This window comes from Camelus bactrianus, chromosome 20 (genome assembly GCF_048773025.1).
Source record: "Camelus bactrianus isolate YW-2024 breed Bactrian camel chromosome 20, ASM4877302v1, whole genome shotgun sequence".
NCBI classification, from domain to species: Eukaryota; Metazoa; Chordata; class Mammalia; order Artiodactyla; family Camelidae; genus Camelus; species Camelus bactrianus.
In genome coordinates, this window is record NC_133558.1 from 34,139,679 (window position 1) to 34,162,082 (window position 22,404).

The 22,404-nt window shown below is 42.4% G+C and overlaps 1 protein-coding gene across 12 annotated transcripts in view; it reads right to left on the reverse strand.

Moving 5' to 3' along the window:
* PKHD1 (PKHD1 ciliary IPT domain containing fibrocystin/polyductin) overlaps positions 1-22,404 on the reverse strand; it is a 369,459-nt gene that overhangs the window by 147,445 nt on the left and 199,610 nt on the right. For all 12 annotated transcript variants that reach the window (XR_012501162.1, XM_074348887.1, XM_074348889.1 and 9 more), the window contains 2 exons: positions 16,108-16,173; positions 9,725-9,853 (listed from right to left, as the gene is read on the reverse strand). Coding sequence is in view for 11 of the 12 variants with exons in the window: in XM_074348887.1 (XP_074204988.1) it covers positions 9,725-9,853; positions 16,108-16,173 (195 nt within the window). In the remaining variant the exon portion in view is untranslated. The remainder of the gene's footprint in view (positions 1-9,724; positions 9,854-16,107; positions 16,174-22,404) is intronic.

Consider the following 22,404-nt stretch of genomic DNA (forward strand, 5'->3'; position numbering starts at 1 on the left):
ACAATACAGCGATCCCTTGATAAGAAGAGGGAACCCTCGTACACTGCCGGTGGGAATGTAAAATGGGCGCAGCCACTGTGGAAAACAGTATGGAGGTTTCTTAAAATACTAAAAATAGAGTTACCAATTGACCCAGTTATTCCACTCCTGGGTATATACCCAAAACAAAAACAAAAATACTAATTTGAAAAGATATATGCACCCCTATGTTCATATCAGCATTATTTACAATTGCCAAGATATGGAAGCAACCTAAGTGTCCATCCATAGATGAATGGCTAAAGAAGACATGGTGTATATATACACAATGGAATATTACGCAGCCATGAAAAAGAATGAAATTTTGCTCGGTGCAGCAACATGGATGGACTTGGATGGTATTATGCTAAGCGAAATGAGTCAGAGAAAGACAAATACTGTATCTTATCACTTACATGTGAAATCTGGAAAATGCAACAAAGTAGTGAATATAACAAAAAAGAAGCAGACTCACAGATATAGAGAACAAACTGGTGGTTACCAGTGGGGAGAAGGAAGGTGAGAGGGACACTATAGGGGAAGGGGAGTAAAAGGTACAAAGTATTATGCATAAAATAAGCTACAAGGATATGCTGTACAATATGGGACATATAGTCAATATTTTAAAATAACTATAAATGGAGTATAACCTTCAAAAAAAATGAGGTGAGGATCCTTGAAGACATTGATCTCTACCAAGGTTTTCATAAAGATCCAAAGCAGATGCGTAAAACTATAAGGCAAGACAAGCATTAGATTTTGCATTTGATTTGTAGGAGGCTTCACAGAGTGTACTTTTTTTTTCTTGGGCAGTTTCTAAATTACCATCCTTCTGGAACCTCTGTGGAACATTTACTGTGAACCACCTCCACCATCTTGGTATCGCTCTTTTCTTGCCTTTTGTTGTCTGACTTCTCCTGGTTTCATGATTGCTTCTCCTCTGGGTTCCCTTCCTGCCATTTAAATCAGAATTCCCTCCAAGATGCTATCTCCACCACTTCCTTCCATCTCTCAGCACTGGCTCCCCTGCTGGCTCTAACCCTAGTTCAATCCCCAAGGCTTCCTTTGTCAACTCTTCTGAGGGTTACCAAATCGAAATCCAGATTCCCAACTGGCCTCCTTCCCAAACTCCTGGTCCACATTTCCTGTGACCATCTAGGCATCTGCACATAAAATTTAGTTGGGAATGGAATGGAATTTATTATCCTCCCTGCCAAACCTATTCTTCCCCTGCATCCTCTATTTCTATTGATGGCACACCTAGCTATTCACCCAGGCACGAAGGTTCTGACTCATCTTTTCAGTCAGCCTCATTCACATTTGCCCTTCACAATCAATAAAATGCCAGGTCCTGCCACTTCCGCTTTCTTATCATTCTTGTATTTTTCCATAGTAACCACCAATGCATGTGTTGCTGCTAGGAAGTCTGTAATTAGTGCTGTGAAGGTCAAAGTACTCTTAAAAGTCCCGAGAAAAATAATGCATAATTTCTCTAACAAGTAGTTTTAAACTACACATGGAGAAAGAAGCTGCTACTGGAGCAAAGAAATCACACCTGTAGCGATGGACGAAAAGCACCACAGGTGTTTTACAGGTAGCCCTCTTAGGCATCGCCCGGGCTAGAACGCACGTGCCCAGAAGGGTCACATTTCTGGGAGACTGCAGTTAGGAGTTTGTAAAGTGGGGTAAGTACCAAAATGAGCCCTGGGTCTCTTACACACTTCACACTTGCCAATATCCCCCAACCCGAATTATGATCTGCAAACCCTGGGGAATTGTGTCCCCACCTAGAAAACTGCTATGATCCTAATTCTAATGGACTATGACAATGAGGCTGTTTCTCAGGTGAGTAAGGACAGGGAAGAGTCTGGAAAAACCACTCAATTAGACTAAGACGCCAATTAGTTCCAGCAAGTTAACAAGCCGTAAAGAGTGTCAGGGTCTACGTGACTTGGGTCCCAGGAGAAGATTGTGAGTGAGTTCTCATTAGCCCAGAAACAAGCACCATGATTGAGTCAAGCAGAGATCAGAGGAAGGGTATCAATTTATTTTAATATATCTATATGTTCCTTTTGTCACTTACAGGAAATAAAAATCTCTGCTGTTATTTTAATTGAAATTTAACTTGTATGGGGAAAACATAAATAGTTGTAAAAGTACTTTATTTAAAAAAAACTCAACTCCCAGTTGTCCGCCCCTGGCAAGGACTCTGTGTCACAGGTCTTGGTCGGCAGTCGGGGCACTTCAGCTATTCCTTTGCAAGAAGTCATTTGAATTAGAGTTACTGCAACTAATAGGAACTCCCTAGCCTCCAACTGTGTCTCTCAAATGTAAACCTACTTCAGGGACACAGATCACCTAAAATGTACCAAATGAAGCAGTAGCATTCCTTCTTACAAATTTTAGAAGGCAATTCACAACACAGAGTGGAAAACAAGGAGACAAATTCTACTCTTATCCATGGTACCAAAACGTCATGTAAGTTTGGGCAATAACATTAATGTATTTCATAGGATTTTACAATTTATGAAACAGTCATAAATTAGGAGCTCATTTGAGTCAAGCTTCACTAAGCTCCCTACCAGCTCAACAATTCTACATACTCATATTTTTATGTATATATTAAAGTTTACTAATACTAATTAAATCCATGGAAAAACACCCAAAATAAAATAAGTCGCTCAGGAATCATTCAATTCATCAGAGGAGTCCACACTGCAAAGGATTTTGCACTGAGATTGCCTTTGATAATAAGCTTCTACAGTATCCTCTCAAATAACTGGATATACGAAAAATCAATTTACATTAAACACTTCACAACTGTTTGGGGAGGTCTGTGGAAACACTCACTCCATGGAGTCTGGGAGCCTGATGCTTCCTTCTCATGGGAAGGACACGGTCTCAATACCCTTCAGTAATAAGCAAGGTTCACGGACGTCTGTGCTCCCCTGTAAGAAACTGCCTAAAAGGAGATTTACACAGTATCTAAGGATCCTCTGATCTCTGGTTTCAGATTTTCTCTTTATTTGCTTATTTTTATTTGACTGTAATGCTGATTAAAATTTCTGTGTCCAGAGGACCTCTTCAACTCATATTCGTTTGTTCTTCCCCATAAAATCTTTAAGAATAGCTTTCCTGTTCGTGTCCTAAATGAGGTAAAATAAATTTTGACTGTTGTCCTGGCGGACTTTTCATTTCTGCCCTGAAAGAAACAAAAGGCTCAGTGTATTCATGGTCCATTCCTCCCCTCATCCCATCGCACTCTCTCTTCCAAGAAGAGGTTTCTGGTCATGCACGTAGAGATCCGGGCACAGGTTGCAACCCAAACACATCCATTTCCATCTCAAGGTGAGAAATCCCAGATCAGGGGCCCGTATGTTTGAAGGGTGAGGAATCCCGCTTTCAGGCAGTGAAGGGGCAATACGGTAACACCTAACATAGTCGGTAGAAGAGAATAAAGAACTAAACTCCTTTGACCAGTCTGTCTCCTGGTGTTCTTCAACGTCTGCCTCATGTAAGCCAACAGATTCTAAATAAAGTCTGCTCAGAGAGGGAAGACAGCACAAATTGACCAGACCCTAAAACACTCCAATCTCTTGAATTAAGTCAGGTACATCTGCTCTTAATTGCATACATGCACACACGCGCGCGCACACACACAGACACACACACACACTCACTCACACACAAACATGCACGCAGGGGCAGATTAAAGACAGCTGCAAGTCCTCCGCTATGCCTCCCAATGGAAGTAGAGTCTAATTCTCCCCTCTTGTGTCTGGGCTGGCTTGAGTGCCCCGCCTGATCAAGAGAATGTGATGGTCATGATATTCCGATGCAGCTTAGGATGGCTCAGAAAGCACGCAGCTGTCACCCAAGTCTCTTGGACTGTTCACTCTTGGGGAATGCCCTCCTAGGCTGTTCCTTCTTGGGATCCAGCTGCCACGCTGTTAGAAAACCCAAGGAGCCCCACGGAGAAACCCAGGTGGGGAGGAATCGAGGCCTCTTAGCTGCCTGCCCTGGCGGAGCTCCCAGCCAATAACCAGCGTGGACCACCAGCTGCCTGAGTGAGCCCTCTTGGAACCCACAGCCACGTCAGGTCTTCAGAGGATGCAGGTCAGCCTCCAGCTGACTGCAATGCATCAAAGGCTCCAACAAGAATACCCCAGCCTAACCCTCTCCCACAAAGCTGTGAACAAAATAAAATGTATGTTTTGACCTCTTAAGTTTCTAGGTGGTTTGCTCAGTAGTGATAAATTTCCAGAACACACGTATTCCCGCAGTCACCGCTCAGACGCCACGCATCCCACCAAGGACCCCAGTCACTCAAGTTCAAACTCACTTCCCCTTCCCACTTGCTAGTAATCCAGAAGAAATGGAGTGATGGTTTGTGTGACTTTTCCGGGCCACCCAATGGGACAAGACCGGAAGTCTGAAAACTCCTCGAGGCAATAGGAATATTTATAAACATTTGGTTTCCAGTTGATGTTGAAGACCCAGATCTCCACGTTACGTGTCTCTTATCCTAAATTAGTTATCTTCTCCGGTAAGAGAAAGGTGGCCGAGCTAAGAAAGCTATCCTCATGATATTTTGTAGAAATTCCTTCCCCACAGAAATTACTTCCTTATTTACGATCATCTTATCTCGTATCTCCAACCCTAATGTCTTGTAACTTAACAAGGAGATGTGTTAAGCATTGCTGTCTTTGAACGTCACATGGCTTTGATGAGCCTCACAAACACTTAAATTACCCAAGTACTGAAACTCAGGACAAACAGAAGAACCGTTAAGGAAGAAAAGCAGTGCTCCTCCATTCATGCCTTCAAGTAAGGACAGCTCAAGGTCAAACGGGAAAATGAACTCTACCACACACACACAGAGAAGGAAAACCACACTGGAGGCAATGTGATGTCATGTCTGTGGCCTTCAAAACAGAACCCCACCACTTGGAATTACAACACATTTTCCTTTCATGAAGCCTGCTCTGTGCGAAAGGCGGATCATCCTTTTGTGGTGGAAACTCCTGCAGAGAAAGAACTAGATGCATCAATCTCTCTCAGGTCAGTTCAGGACAAAACCTGGAGCCCGAGCTGGCAGAGTCATTCTGACCAGGGACCGGCTATGCTTGCGAGGGTTTGAGATTTGCCTGGTTTATTAGGTAGAACTTATTGCCACTCTGTAAGACGTCTTGAACGCATTTAGGCCAATTCTCCCAGCACTTAGGAGGCAAAGACAGTCAGATATCCTTGTTTGTGGGAAGCAAAGTTATAAACTACAAAAGCAAATTCTTCATGTTTACTTCAGCTTACCCCATATAATACCACCAAGAAGAATTTACAGCTCTTTCAAAATCCAATGTCTATAAAGACAGAACGCCTCGAAGGAAAATGGTACCATACTTAAAACAGTGATATCCTTTATTAGTACAGTAAAGTCCTATTTTTATGGAATAGGATGGGTCTGAGGTCATTCCATAAAATTGATTTCCCAGAAAATGGAAATAGGCCATTTACCCCAAGAATTTTATTGAAAAATTATGCTATTCTATTTGAATAATGATAGGAATGTTCTACACATTTCCTTTATTAATGAATTAAAATACACAAAACATCATAAAATTATATTAGAGGTTCAAAAGTATCACTTAAATCTTCTTTACCAGTCACTTTCATTTTGTAAAATCAGCAGTTCCATTAAAATCATATTATGTAAAAATGGGTTTTTACTGTAATAATAGTTATTACCTATTTAGCTCCCAAGGATGTTGTGAAAATTAAATAATAAGCCATTGGAAAGCAAATACAAAGTGTCGCTAATACCAGAGGCCAAGAGGGGCAGCCAGATGGAAAAACGAAGGAAATGAGCTCCTGCTACCTTAAAACTCCCAGCTTTCACCTTTAATTCCATGACGGCCAACACTCCATGCAGGGGTCACGTGTGCTGACGTTAGCCCATTTAATCTTCCCAAAGTGATGATACACTAATTATAGCCCTCATGTAATAGATGACGGTCAGAGAGCCTTAAAATTTGTCCAGTGTCACGCAGTCGGTAAATGTCAGAATCCAAATGTGAACCTAGGTTCGTCCTAGTTGACAGCCCATCCGATAGCTCTAATGCACCACCACCACCCACAAATAGATCTTTGTGTCTCCTAAGGGCCCCTCAGAGCCGTTCCCCATTTTTCAAGATCTCCTTCAGACGCCTCTTCCTCCATGAGGCAATCTCTCTTCTACCCGCCTGAGATGCTTTGATTCTAAATTGTTAACAGCTACTTGGTGTGTCATGATGTATTATGAGCTTCATTAACCCGGCTAAGTCACTAGCTCTTTGAGATCGTGGCTGTATCTGACTTGCCTTTGGAGCCCCAGATCAGGAGCACCTGGTACAGGGCCTGGAACACAGTGAGTGTCCAGTTATTGTTGGTTAAACTGAATTAGAAAGGAATGTTAACTTGAATTCCAATGATGTTTGCCACCAGATGCAAACCAGATACTTTTACCAATGGCTTACTGCATCACATACCTCTTTGGAAATTTACCAGTTTTTCCATGTGTGTGCCCCTAATGAGACTGTGGTAAGATTGACTTCCTCAAGTAGAGTATTTGACATATGCTAGGTATTCAATAAATAGATTTTTTTTTTAATTCCAAGTGAAGGGAGCAATGTGAACAGTAAGCAGAGAAGCATAAATTCAGTATAATATTTAGTCTGATTGGAATGAGTCAGAGCAAGTAGGAATGGTGAGTTTTAAATATATATATGTATTAAATATATATATTATTAAACATATTAATAATATATATATATATAAAAGAGTTAGGGCTCTGGAATCACACTGTCTCATTTCCTTCCCCAATCTTTTTACTTACTAGCTGGGTGAAACTTGGACAAGTTGCTTAACCTCTCTCTGTCCCAGATTCCTCAGCTATAAAAACAAGGACACAACCAGGACCCACTCATAGAGCGGCTTGAGGAGTAACTGAGAAAATCCACGCAGAACACTTAGCCCAGTGCTCGCACGCACCTGGCACTCCAGTCTTAGTTGCGGGTACCGTCATTGTCGTTGGGAAAATCTTAACTGTTAAGATGCTGGTCCAAGGACAAGGCATTATTTTCCACAGACCGTAGAATCTTATAGTTGTGCTGGGCCGATCCTGCCGAACCCAAAGACTTAGTTCTGGTATCACATTGTGGATGGCATGTGTGACGTTCTTAGTGTCTATTCTGTGCCAGACTTGGGTGAACAAAGTGACTTGATTCAAAGGAGGTGGGGAAGGAAAGAAAGCAGGACAGCCAGAAAAAAAAGTCAAGAAGACAAAGCTACAAGTAGAAAGAGGAGGTAAATTCAATCCCAAGGTCCATCAGGGGTCAGAATAACAGGGTTTGCCAAAAATCAGAAGGGAAAACTCAGCCAGAACAGCGCCTATGTAAGACCCCAAACTGAACAGAACCAGGGATTAAAGAGCTGGCGGCTGTAACTTCCTGGAGTTAGAACAGGGCTTCACAGAGAAGAGAAGCGAGGCCACAAGAAACAAGGACTTCGCCTATTATGTATTACAAATCTGTTTTCATTCACTTCTTTTTCCGATTGAAAACTAAATAATGAACAGTAACAATTTAAAAATCTTAACTTCTCTGATTTACCCAATCACACTGAAGGACAAATTGGGAGATCCTTCAGACATCCAACACCCGGGCCGCCCACACATTTTTCCAAAGCACTGATTTAAGGGCAGCTTCATGGAGAATTTGGGCTCTTCTGCAGCGGACCATGAATGAGGGAATAAAGGATGGTGGAGAACGCCAGGGGCCCCCAGCAACCGGGGCACACAGTGGATGCAGTCAAACTGCAGTGCCAAGCAAGAGAGCTAGAACTGCTCCCTCCTCACTCAGTGTTAAGGTCCCAAAGGATGTTAAACACTTGGCAACCTTCAAAAGCTTCTCTTGCTTCCTGCACAGAGTGGGGGGGGAAACAGCTTGCTTAGTGGGAAAAAACCATAGCCCAGGGCTAATCCACTGGCTAGATTCATCAAAGAGATGGCTGAGACAGAACAGATTTTTCCTTTCTGTATAGAAATGACTCATGAGATTGTTTATTCAAAAAGTTACATCCTCCATCGAGAGAGGTGGAGGACGTGGGAGTGGGGTGGTCATCACAGTTTAAGTTTGTTTTGGGGCAGCCCACTCCCTCCATCCTCACCTCTGTGTGTCCACAGTCACACAGGCACCTCCATCCCCAATCCCAAAATGCCTAGAATGGTGGTCAGTATGTTTTGATCTTTTTGCCTTCATTTCCATCGTAAATAAAGCAAACACCACAATGACTCTTTTTGTTTACTCTTAGTCCTTTTAGAAAGGGAATGAACTTGATTGGTTAAGAATAAAGACTTGGAGGCAGACCACTTGGGTCAAAACCCTGACTCTGTTGAACTGCAAACTGTGGGACCCTGGACAAGTTACTTAACTGCTCTGGGCCTCTGTTTACTCTGTCAGTAAACACAGGGATGATGTTGTCACTCGTATTACAGAGCTATTGTGAGGATTAAATTAGTACATATATGGAGCATGATTTCCAAATATTGTTAGTGGTCCACAAATGTTTGATTCTAGCATTATTATTATTTCACAGATGACTAAACATTCTTCTTCCAGTACTGATCTTCTTTTATTCAGTATTACCGTAAGATGTTCAAAGTACGCCGTAAGCGGGGGAGGTAGCTAGAGCTCAGTGGTAGAGCACATGCTTAGTGTGCACAAGGTCCCAGGTCCAATCCCTAGTACTGCCATTTAAAAAAAAATTATCCATTGTCAAAATACATAGCCGAGGTATGACCTTCCTTGGCCTAGATGAAGTAACACATCGGATACGGACAGAGAAGAAATTCAAGATAAGGGCATTTTGTGGAAATAAATTAGTTTCTATGTCTCATTAACACAATTAAAGGCAAACGTAAGTGGAAATAGGTCTCTTAGAGGAAATAAATATATCTGGTCTATAACAGATTTCCTTCTCAGGCTAGGGAAATTTCCTGGGAGTTTCAAGAATTCTCTCTTAAGAATGAAGAATTTTAGAAGTATGGTGTCTATTTCTACAAATCTGAGTGAGGAATCATTTTTCCTTTGTCATGTACACAAAAAGAGTTCCAGGTAGCTGGATGAATAAACAGATGAGAGCTTACATAGATAGACAGATGATAGACAGATTGATAGGCTTATTTTTCCATTTTATTTATCTGTTCCTTTTCCAGCATTTTTGAAAAATCATGGCAACAGAAGGCCTTGTCATTTTTTTCAGGACTACCTTTAAAAGACTCACAAAGGCCAAAGATAAGGAGGTATTTGCAAATTGCTTCTTTCTATATACTCTGTGTCTTTCAAACATAAGGATACTAGAAATTTCTATAAATCTGTTCTCTGGCACAGTAGAAAAATTACCCAGTTAGCAGTTTTTTTGGTATGAAGATGATTTACCCCACCTTTAATAGAGGTGAACCTTTAATGAACAATTTTTTCTCATTTTTACTGGGTTATGAAATTCCTCTCTTGGAATAACCCCCAAAGAGAAGGTGGTAGACATAAGCACCTACTCACTTCCACATTCTTTACTGTGTTGTTCAATGTATTTGAGTGACAGATAATCCCCAATGAGACTGACCTGGTCCAGTCTGTCTGTGACTAGTTAACCCATAGATTGTTTCACTCACTGGGTAAAATCAGGACGTCATCCCCAGGGCCTGGAATGGTACCGCTGTGTCCTCCCCAGCCCTCTTCCACGCCTTCCCACGCTTCAGGGAGGGACCACTTTAAAATCGATTCAGGTGCCAAGGTAGAAGCTAGAAAACAAAAGGAAAACAGCAAAGGTAACTATGAAAATCTGATTCACAATGACAACTTGCAAATTCGATCCCTATGTTAGGATGCTGGTGACAGTCGCTTCCCAAAGTAGCTGCCTTTAGACGGTTAATAACCTTCCACAAAAACATGTCATCACGTATAAAGCAAGTAATGATTTAATCCTTAGATGACTTCCACTTCTGGGAAAATATACTCTTCTTTCATTATTAAACGTTTGTGTTTCACCTTTATTATAAATATTGTAACATATGCTAATTGTGAAACATTTGGAAAATGCAAATATAGAAAGAAGAAGAAAAAATACTAATTGCCTGCTGTCTCGCCACCTAGAGGTAACAGCCATTAACCTTTTATTTGTATTTTCTTCCAGAATTTCTCAGCATTTTTATATAATTTAGACCCTATCACATGCGATTTTACATTCAGCTCTTATTTTACTTTGCTTAGCAGGTTTTCATATGCATTTTCTTTTTTTATTATTTATTGAAGTATAGTCAGTTACAATGTGTCAATTTCTGGTGTACAGCATCATGTTCAGTTGTACAAATATATATATTTGTTTTCTAATGTCACTAAAACTCCTTGTAAACATACTTTTAATGGCTACATAATATTCTATCATATAAAAGATCTATAATTTATTTAAGCCTCTATGTTTGGCATTTAGGCTTTTTCTACTTTCTTTTTAAATTATAAAGAATGTAATATTAAGTATCTCCAAGCAAACCTGCCAGGATTCATAATTTATTCTTAAATCTTAGCAATGGAATCACTAAGTCAAAGGGTATTAATGCAATTAATACAGCTCTTAATGCAATTAAAGGCAGGGTAATAATCTGAACACCTCTCACTGCAGTAATGTACATACAGTTTGTATGTTACCCCTGGTTTTTATTGATTCAGCCACTGATGATCAAATGGCATTTTCTTTTCCACCATCCCACTGCCCTCTTCAGGAAATCAAAACATAAATCTAATCCTTTCCAGTGGAGACTGCACCGCACCACGCTGAAAGGTACCCAAGTGTTCATTTCTGGAATGTGATCCCTAACAGAGTCAGAAGGCCAGAGAGACTGTCTCAAAAGAGGAGGATGAAAAGATTCATAGACCAAATGTGCTTCTTCCAGGACAGACCTTCTTTTATTCAGCCTTAACTTAAGAAGTTCAAAGTAAACCATAAATGAAATTAGGTCTTTGGGGGGAAACGTACTTGTCCTATGAAAAATACTTTCTTCTCAGGCAAGGGAGAAATTCTGGGAGATTCAAGAACTCAGGTAATGGAGGGTAATCTTATCTATTACTTGCTAATTTCACCAGCATGGATAATGGGTGCCTTCTCTATCAGAAGTGTCCTAAGAATAGTGATACAAAAAGGCATAAAATGTCGTGCTTGCCCCCAAGGGGGTAACAGCGTTGTGTAAGTACGGAAGTAAATATTGGGGGAATAGAGCACTGAAGGGCGTTCTCTTTAATGGTTCCTGACCAAGGGAGGCAGTGAGACATTGCCAGGGAAGGCTTCCTGCAGAAGAAGCATCTGAGCTGCATTGTGAAGGCTTAGGACCTACCAGCCTAAAGGGGGAGGTGGCGGTGAGGGGATGTGGTGAGAGTCTGCACCCCAGAGGGATGAGAACACGCAGTGACAAGAAATGAGAGAGCACGTGGAGGAACTACAAGCAGTTTGGTGTTGCTGAGTCCCAGAGCTGGAAGGAGGCAGGTGGTCAGGCTGGAGGAATAACCAGAGTTCAGAGTGGGAAGGGTGACAAAGATGGAGGAGCCAACGGTAGCTGCTGGGTTTCCAGCAGTGGTGTCAGGTAGGGATGCCATGAAGACAGACAGCGATGAACTCAGTTTGGGCCACAAAGAGTTTGGGGTGTCTCTGAGGAGATATATGGCAAGCAGGGGATGGCTGTGACTCTGAAGGATGGGAGAGAGCTCTGAGTCAGAGAGACGGATTTGGGCATCATTGGTCCAGAGGTCGTAACTGAAAATCTGAGCATGGTTGTGATGGCTCCAGGGGACTGCAGTGTGGAAAGAGAAAATGCCTGAGGTCAGAACCATGGAGAACACCCAACTATTTTGTCTACCTGAACCCAACTCCCCAGTGGTCACGGTCTAATTAGGGCCCTGGGGAAATGTAAAAGTATATGGATTGCGGTCAGGTAGAAATCCAAGGCAATTTAATTAGCACAAAATACACCGCATGCTGTGGAAACCAGGCAGTGTCTGGGAACAAGCCTCACTCAGAAAGAGGCTTTAGGAATATTTATACACACCAATAATATGGGGCCTAAGTTTCCTTCCAACTTTGCCTCCTTTGCAATACTACACCCCAGGTAGGGTTAGGGTGGGGGCATTTGTTGAAGTGGCCACTAACCAACATCCCCAAGGCCATAGAGAGATGTTCTTATATCCAGTGATTTTTCAAACAAGGAATGACCAGGTTCCTTAAAATCCTACTCCAAGCCTCAAAAAAAAAAAACCTTAATTACTTCAATTTTTCTATCACAGCTTTGGAAGCAAACATTCTTCACCTTTGTCATCATCTACACTCTTGTTTACAGAGGGTTGAAATGGTTTTTAATTGGACAAACTAAACCTTAAGGTAGCTATCCTAAGGGATATAATAATGAACGAATTTGATCATTCTATACCACTCTGCCTTAAAATAAGAAGAGAAGGCTATGTTTCAGTCTCCTGCAGAGTTATTAGATGCCCATACAGTTAACATCAGGCTTCTAGACAACTGTTTTTAACATAGAAAGTGGGGAGGAAAAGAAACTTAAAGAGTTAAAGAAGCCATCAGAGACATACAGGGAGAACCAGAAGAGGGAAATGACTTGGACGATGAAGAAATGGAGAATGTTAATAGCATTATGTCATTAATAGCAAAGTTCCAATAAAAGAGGGAACAAGAAGTGACTATTGAATGTGACAACCAGGGCATGGATGATCAAGAGAAGAGGGTCCCAGTGGAGTGGTGGAGGTGGAAGCCACTGTGGATTACAGTGGATCGAGGAACACACTGGAAGTGAGGAAGGCAAGACATTGGATCCTACCGCACAGCACAAGGAACTATATTTGATACCTTGCAACAGCCTATAATGAAAAAGAATAGGAAAAGGAATATAATTATATATGTATAACTGAATCACTTTGCTGTACTCCAGAAACTAACACAACATTGTAAATCAACTCTACTTCAATTTAAGAAATAATTTTTAAAAATTAAAAAATAAAAGCTCATTGAGGAATGGACAACTTTAAGATTTGAAACCCTCAGACTTTGATCTGTCTTCCCAACTTTTAGATAAATTAGACTTCTTTTGAAACTGGAGTCTTGGTCAGGACCAGCCTTCGCGATGAGCCCTCACCCCTACTTTCCTCTCAAATTTGTCAAATCAACAACCACCACAATTTGAGAGGGTCTTCAACTAGGTACATGAGCCAAATAGTGCTTTCTCCTCGTTAATCCTTCAGCTACCCCAGCTTTTTATGGCTCCTCATCAGAAGGAGGCTGGTCTTCTGGGAAGTTTGCAGGAGCGATGTCAACTAGAGAAGGATACAGTATCCACGAATTGTGCTTTGCTTTGATTTTTTTTTAATTGAGAGGCACCGAACACAGGAAAGACGGAGAGGTTAACTTCACAAGATAAAGAGTCATTCACTGATAAAGTTCAGAAGCTGCTGGAAGGGGTAGGGTGACTTTAAACAGGAGAAAGACTGACTAGATTCAGAGACTAGAGGAAAAGAAAGAAACTTAGATCTGTGGCGAAAGGAATGGCATATTTAAGAAGAGATTATCTGATCATCTGAATATTCTGATACGACTATTGGCATCATTTGCAATGAGCCCCCACTGAAAAGACAACACGGTTGAGGTAAAGACTCTGCGGAAATATTTTTATCTCTCCCTAGTGTGGGTCGCTTCACCCGCCTCCTCTCTCCCATCTTTTAAAAAGCATCGTGGACACTGAGAGGAAGCCAGGGAAGCCACAGTGCTGGAGGAGAATAAAAGACTTGCATTGGGATCCTCACAAACCTGGGTACCATCTTGACCCAAATTAGCATAAATCCTTAGCCCAAGTCCACTCAGCACCTTGATGACAACCTTCACCAGCACCACCTCCTCTGCCTCTCCCAGCACTGGCCCACACGTATCCTAGTTCCTGCTGCCTCTGGAGTTTCCCGTCCACAACGTCCCCACAAGGATGAGCACGATCTCGTACAAGGACTAAGCCCTCAATGAACTGAGTGAGCTGACAGGCTCTGCAGCAGAACACCTTAACCCGGAATGTTTTTCCTGCATTACATACTCACTGGATCTCTGAGTGGGTAAATGTACTGATGAAACTCCATTATTTATTCCATTCTTAGTTTGTCAAAGACTCTTTGATATTGCAAACATTGTTCTATTTTCCATAGAGCTCTCCATTAAACAGAACATGCACCCACATTTAAATTTTGACATTAGCACACAGACCCCACACCATGGAAATCAAGCAACGTCTTTGAACTATATTAATAATAAGTATTTGAATATAATGAATGGTAATGGACTAGTTCTGTAACTCCCTGTGTCCTGTGTCTCAGGATAGTTTTCTATCCCAACCTATGTAGGCTAGGAAAACTGACTATATATAGTTGATTTTAATCTAACTCATAAATTAATATATGCCAAAAGTAATCTGAACACTTTGGGGTTTACAAGGTATAGCAGAAAGAACACTGGACTGAGCTGGAAACGAGTTCTCATCCAGGCTCAACCACTCACTACTGTTGTGACTAAACTTTAGGCTTCCGTGCTCTCATTTGTAAAATGGGGCAACTGGATAGGAGAGCCTGTGAGGTTCCTTCCCTTATTAAAACTCTACAACTCTATGAAGCATCAGCTTTCCATTCATTCAGCATGCTGTAAGCGACAGGCCAAGTGAATCATCTCCCAGTTAAACTGACCCCTGCTGAAAAGCCCTGGATACTGGCCACCCACAGTGTCCTTCCAAAGAGTCCCGAAGACAGAAATAGTCACACTAAGTGCTGAGTGGCATGTCATGCAGACTTAAGCTGCTTGGCCCAGGAGCGGCCACCCATAGGTGGTCTGGTGTCCTCCGAGGGGGCCTGGCACAAGAGCTCCCCGAACAGGTAGGTCCCCTACAAAATGGGGACTGACCCAATCAATCGATCGAATCTCTTCTTGGGACAACCAGAGAGGAGAGAATTGTAAGACACTTTTCCTTGGTAACAGTTATTTTAAAAGAAACTTATTCCTTGATTAGTCACTTGATTGACATTCCTTGGTGACCATAAGGCCCCCATGAAGTCAAAGACCATTCCATCGTGTCCACCATTACAGCTCCCACATCTCCCGTGAGAGGCAGCCAACAAACAAAGCCTTCTGAGGCACCTAAAGGAAAAAAAGTGATGAAGAACCAAGGACCTAAAGAGCCAATGCTATGGCAGCTCAGAAACAGACATAAAAACAAAGAATCACGTGTTTCTTAGTCCCATAAGCGTGGAGTAGTCATTGTCCGTATTTCTAGCTTAGCGTTTTAGTCCAATACCTGCAACTTCATTTACTTATTAATTTAAACGGAGGAATTAGATCATTTTCTGATTAGCCTGGGCTCTTCTCTGACATAACACACACACAAAAATGCCACTGGAAATCAAAGGAAAACTCAGCCTTTGAAAAGATTTATCCCTGCTGCAAATGTATAGTTAAACGGACTCAGGATAAACAAAAACAAACAATGAAATACATTAGAAGGTGCTTCTGAGTCATTTAGTCTTTGAGAGTTTAGCTTTTATGAGTTAGAAAGGTTTCACAGAACCATCTGACTTTGGGGACGATTTGTTTACCCTGATTTCCTGAAATTACTGGGAACAATTAAAGTTCTGAGATACCCTGAATTTTTTCTTTCCATTTGGTGGGGGTCTAGTGACTCATCTACAGATCTGGACTCCTGTGTGCACATATGGTCCGTAATTTATGAAATGTGCTTATTTACATGTCGTAATTCTTCCTTTCCAATGTTCTGAAGTGCACCATTCTTATATCTTTCTCTGACATGCAGACATCTATTTTAGCTGTAGGGGTCACACAATAAATTGTTGTCAGACATAAAAGCGTTCGGGCTGATCCCTGCCCTACAAACAATGTGATGGGAAGAATTTATGAACCTCTGGGAGGACATTCTGCTGTGCCAGGCAGTCTATTTGGTGGGTTAATACTCACCTGAAATAGTTGGGGACACACCTTCCCTCACCTGGAGACTCACTTGAACTTGGCCTTCACCTGAAACTGAAAACAAAAAGCCACCACTTGGATGTGATACAAAGATTCCCTTAATACAAAAGATATGCCAATGGAAGAAAGATGGCTTTATGCTAAATCCTCCCCAACCTAAGAAAATTTTCAAAATAAAAAAAAAGGAAGTCCTTGTTAGTTAGCTGAACAATTGATTTCCAGCATTTGGTTGTGATTGCTTTTATTTGATTAAACTTAATTGCAGTGAGGTTTCCTAGAGAATTGGCACATAAATAATTAGGGGAGGGGGGGAATCCTTTAACCATATGTTCTGTGGAGGCCAATGATGGTCAGCAGGGCACCCCTCACATCCCATTTCCTCTCTATCGGTTTGAAGGCTCCACTTTCAGAATGCATGCATTTTTCACCAATAGAGTTCAGATCACCCATGAAATGTATTTGCTTTACCTTTCCCCAAACAAATTGTCCTTTTAATGAAGGCTTTTCTCCACCCCACCCCCCTCCTCCCATCTTCCAAACCAACTGAGCACATTTAAAAGGCCTGGGGTTCATTAATTTTAAGTGTTCAATAAATTAGTGGAAATAATCAAAAGGCCTGATTCTTTCTGATAATGACAATTTGATGTCAGTATAAACCAGTAGATTAAGCTGGGAACATATGCTCCTTTGCCAAGAGAGGCTGCTATAATTAAATAGTGAGTGCATCTACAAGGTGCTCTCACGCCTGATTAATTAGTAATCAGGTGCGCGAACCCCACTTTTCAGTAACACCTTGTCTCTTATTGGTTAATTACCTTTCCACCTTCTCAGATGTCACGGAAGCCAGCACCTCCCACTACCGAAGGACCCGAGGCTGCTGCAGCCTTGAGGCTTCGGTCAGCCCCATGCTCTCCATGTGCCTTTCCCTGCAGCCCTAAACCGTCTCCTCCATCACAGGATGGGGCAGACAGACCAAGGATCATTCTTTCTAATTACAAAGCATAAGCTCCAGAGCATCACAAAGAAAATAACCCCCAGACACCCCTGATGAGACCTCACTGGTCCTTCTTTTGATCTCTCTTCTCCTTTAACATTTTCCTGTAATAACCTACAATGGAGCATAATCTGCAAAAGTATGGAATCACGAGGCTGTACACCTGGTGCTAATATCATACTGTAAATCAACTATACTTCAATTAAAAAATAAAATTTTTCCCATTATAAAAAGTCTGTGGCTTTCTTCTTACACATTTTGAGACCAGGCACAATGGCCAATGTGTTCGTTATGTGTTCTGTCCAAAGCTTCATTTAAATTGTTTCTTTATACTGTTGCATATCTCACCCACTTTTCTAACTGAAATGATAATAATAATAATAATGAATAATAAAGTCACTAGCCCCAAATCTCATTTCCTTTTTTTCCTCTGATGTCTAACTCACTCACTTCTGCTCATACTTGATCCAGGCATTTTTCTAAAGTTGAAAAGCACTTCTAAAACCACACTGTGATAATTATCGCAAGCTCACTCTTGATTTAATAAATACGATTGAGCATCAACTGCAGTGAATTGAGGATTCCCTCAGTCTTTAGCTTTGTCTCTACATCTTTGAGGGAGGGACTTCTCTCATGGACCTTAAGACACTAGACATTGTTGGGAATGTAGATACTTAATTTTCACAGACCAATCTAGAAATCCTTAGTTTATAGTGCTCTACTCTGGGTGCCGGGACTTAATGGTAAAACAACAACAACAAAAAAGCTCAATCAGAGAGAAAAGCAAAAAAGAATGTGAGGGGGAGGGTGTAGCTCAGTGGTAGAGCACATGCTCAGCATGCACAAGGTCCTGGGTTCAACCCCCAGTACCTCCTCTAAAAATAAATAAATAAACCCAATTACCCTCCCCACCAAAAAAATTTTTCAAAAAGATTACATAAAATTTTTTTAAATAAAATAAAGAGAAAGAGAACATGGCAAGAGGACATGCAAAAGTCTGTAACAATAGAACACCCTTGTATAAGAGAAAGGAATTAAATATCGTGATAGGATCAAACTTTAAGAAAGGTAAATTAGGGGTAAAAATTCCAGGAATCATTTGGAAAGGGAGGTCCGTTCATTTAAGGATGTTATAAAAATCATCCTCGTGAGTACTTTCCAAGCATCTGTAGATTTCAGTACATCTGTGCCGTCTGCCTTAAGACGTGGCCATTGAGATAAAGAAATTAAAAAAAAAGTCACCCATTAAGAGTCTTCCAAAGCCACTCTGGCCACTTCACTATGACTGATTCAACCCAAAATAACTACAATTTATACCTAGGAGAGAAATAGTTAGGGTGGTGGGGGTGGAGAATAGCAACGCCATTTTTCCCACTAGATAGAGGAGGAAGTTTGAAGTACAGGGAATATAATCAATGTACGCAGAATCCCCTGGGTGGAAAGGACACCCAGCACCAGGCACCGCAGTTAGGATGGCCGGGTAGACTCCTGTGCAGCAGTGATTTCCCTGGGGACTGAACGGGCCAACTCTGGACAAACCTGACCCCCATTCCAGGCTGTCCCACTTCCCTACGTCCACTAGAGCCCTTCCCGAGGCCCTGTTCCTGGGGAACCAAGGCTGTCCTGCCTGCACCTCTGGACCGGTGGCTTCCGATCTGAGTGGATGCTGACTGTTCATCCTCGACACGTGCACAAATGACGCCCACCTCCAGAGCCACCTCTTCCCCAAAGCAGACGATGAAACTAAAGCATGCACTGAAAAGCTACTGTTACTTTATTAAAGCAAGTGTGTGAATACCATTCAATCTAAGAGAAGCAGTTTCAGTGTCAGAGAAAACGGAGCAAAGTTACTGAAAGTGGGAAGAATCAGGAAAGTCTGGCGTCCTACACCACCGCGCCTGCACACGCCCCCTGCGGGTTGGTTCTGAGCACGCGAGCACGCCTCAGAGGGCTGTTTCCCCCCACACACCATTTCCAGGCTGTGAGAGGCCACAGGGAGTGGGGGGTGAAGTCCCCCCACCCACAACAGCCTGGATTTGAGTCCTGGGTCTTCCAGTTCCTAAATGTGGGCGCCTGATGAGTTCTGAACCTCACTCATTTCTTCTTAAAATGGGACTAACTGTACTGCCTACGTCATAGGGTAAGCCAGGTAACGTGCTCCGCCTAGCGCTTGGCTCAAAGGAACAATACACGTTAGTCATCATCAATACGGTTATGACAACACGCTCATTATTCTTGGAGCCAGTTGACAGAACCCAGGAAGTATGCTTTTGCTCTTTTTACAGCCGCACCTAATCACGGCGAGCCCTAGAATTCGGAGCTGTAAGCAACTTAACCAGACCCGCTGAAGTCTGCTAAGTGCTCTGACTCTATAAAAGGCAGTGTAAATGCAGTGTTGTTTCCAATTTGGATAAATACAAAGAAGGATAAAAATCATTTGAGAATAAAGGTATCGACTGGGGAAGAGCTTAAGAGCCTAGCACAAGCTGTGATATTGTACATATGTTTTCTCAGCGCTTCTGACTGCTGATTTTGTGTCTGTAATACGAGAATGGTTAATCTCCTTTGTTTATCAGTGGAGGCTCACTGCCGTTGATCCTTCCCAGATTGTCAGAATATCTGGTCGGTCCTTAAAAAGAAAAGAAGTCTTTGGGTCAATTATGGCCAAATTATTCTGACGAGTGCTATATGATCTAAGCTTGCTATAAACACAGACATCTAGGGAAGAGAGAAACGTTAAGAAAATGGCTCTCATTTAGAGGAAAAGGAGTTACCCATCTAGATCTGACCCTAGCGCCTGCTAGAGTTATGTATTGTGCTGGCAAATTTTGTCCTCGCCAGGGCCCTAGGGGAGAGAAAAATTAATTGATTCTCTCCCAGAGCAGGTACCATTTTTGCTTGGAATTTTGGAGGGAGAAAGTACCTGTCTATCTATAAAGAAAGAAAAAGCTGGCATCTAGCAACAGACTCCTCTCCTGTTTCCTTCCTCATCCTGGCCCCACGCTCACTTGGCCACTGAGGTTTACACATGTACCAGGACCTCTCGCTCAGCCCGCTTTGTCTAATGTGAGTAGGCCGCGGACTCCACACAGAGAGACCACCACACACGACTACTTCCGCGTCTGCGAATTTCATCGTTTCACCCCGACTCGTGCCCACTCTCCACCTCTGTCCGCCCCGGACCCAGACTCCAGCACCATCGTCATGGGCCACTGCTGGCTGGGTCCCCCCTACATTTTCACCTCCGCCTGCCTGGCCCTCCACCTCTGCCTCTTCTCCCGGCTCCACCCCCCACACACCTGCGCACTCCTGCTGTTCCCCCTTCCCTGTTCAGTGAACTTAACCTCGGTCCCCAGAAATTAGCCTCTTTCCCTCAGCCACAAGGAAGGCTTTCTTGTCAACTGGTCCCAGGGCAGCTAAAGCTGGGTCCACAGGACCGCACTCCCGTCGGATCCCGGCCTCACGGAGACAGCCACCGAGTCACCTCGGCCCGAGTAACCCAGGGCCTTTTCAAGACCTTCACAGAAATACGACATGAAAATCCTGCGAACACCTGTGAGTTCCCTATTATTCCCAGTAACATTCATCCACGAAAGGGTGTAGTTTTCTTAAGCGTAAGAGTAAAAGGACTTGATCGAGATGCCGACAGATAGACCTGCATTAACCAGGCCTGAGAGTTAGCTCGATTAAACCTTCTTAATTAACGCCAAGAACAGTAACAGTTGCTCTTCCGACTCAGAGCAATGTTTGCCACGCTTGCGGAGGGTATGTGTGGCTCCTGGGCCCTGCAGAGATCGGCAGAACCAGAGCTCCCGGGGTAGGGGGCCCGGGAGCGCTTTTCCATACTGTACACTCCAAAATGTGGTTTGTTCTCAGAGGCAGGTGTTCTTAGCCAGTGAGGAGACAGACTCAGATAAAAAAAAAATAAAAAACAGATCCTTATATTCACAATTCTTACTTTTCATCAATTATAGCAAAAAACTTGGAGACCACATTATATTCCCAAAGCATAAAATGCAAGGTGACGATTTTAGTGCTTTAAAAGTTTTATTTTAATAGTTATGAATGCTAATGTATTTTAGAGGAAGCAAGTGGGTCATTAAACCCATGATTTTATGAATATTATTGCTTAACAAGAGCTATGTTTTATTTATTTTGGGATTTTTTGTTTGTTTGTTTTTGGCTTGTTTGGTTTTTTTTCCGGGGGGGTAATTAGATTGATTGATTGATTTTTAGTGGACGTACTGCGGATTGAACTGAGGACCTCATGTACACACTCTACCCCTGAGTTATATCCACCCCCCAAGATAGGTTTTAAAAGTAAGGCAGTGTGAGAATTGATTTACAAAAAAAAAAATCAGGTAGGTAATAGTACAGGAGGCATAAGAATGTGACAAACTGTGAAGGTGACACTCAAACAGGTCAAGTTGAAGCAGCACAGAGTTAACCTAGAGGAACAGGTTTTTTCCTACGCACAGAAGGAAGAATCGGTTTACAAGGGTGGGGATGTAAGCTTGGATTAAAACAAAACAAAACAAAACACTAGTACGCTAGAAAAAGCACCGAACCAGCATCAGAAAGGCCAAGTTTGGAAACTGGTTACACCGCTTACGACCTGCCTGGATTCAGGTCAGCCACCAGCATCAGTGAGAATTCGTTCCTTAGTCTTGAGTGATCCCTTGAAAAAGTATCTGATTCTGATTTCTGAGTTCTTCCTTCCTTCCTGCTTTCTTTCCTTTTGTCCCTTTCTTCCTTCCTTCTCCTTTTGGAGAAGTTGCTTATAATTGAGAGGCAAAATCCCTTCCCGCGTCCACAGTTCCTGTCCCATTCTCTGTATTTTTGCCACAAAGGTCCATGCACTTCCCTGAAGTCAGTCCTCTATATTACTGGTACAAATCCTTGGGGGTCTTTGGGGAATGAGTTTTCTATACAAATGTAAATTAATTTATTAACTAGAATGCTATAGATTGCCTTCGAGGGCCTCAGCGTGGGGAGGGCTGCACAGTTTCAAAGGATTATGATTCTGCTCATAAAAATCTTCCCCAAGACCTCAGGGGAGCCAGTTGAGTCCTGTCTCCTCCTTAGACCCTCACAAGATTCCTTCTCAAGGAATCGCATGGGGTTTTCTGGACCAGCTGAAGATCAGAAGAGTGGAGGCAGCAGCCTGCCCCATCCCAGCGTCCCAGCACTTTGAGGAAAAAAGCACCCAGGCGGGATCCTCAGTCTCCTAGCTGCGAACTCCCGAAAACATTCCTTATTTTCAGGTTCTCCCAAGTTAAAAGCATCTTCCC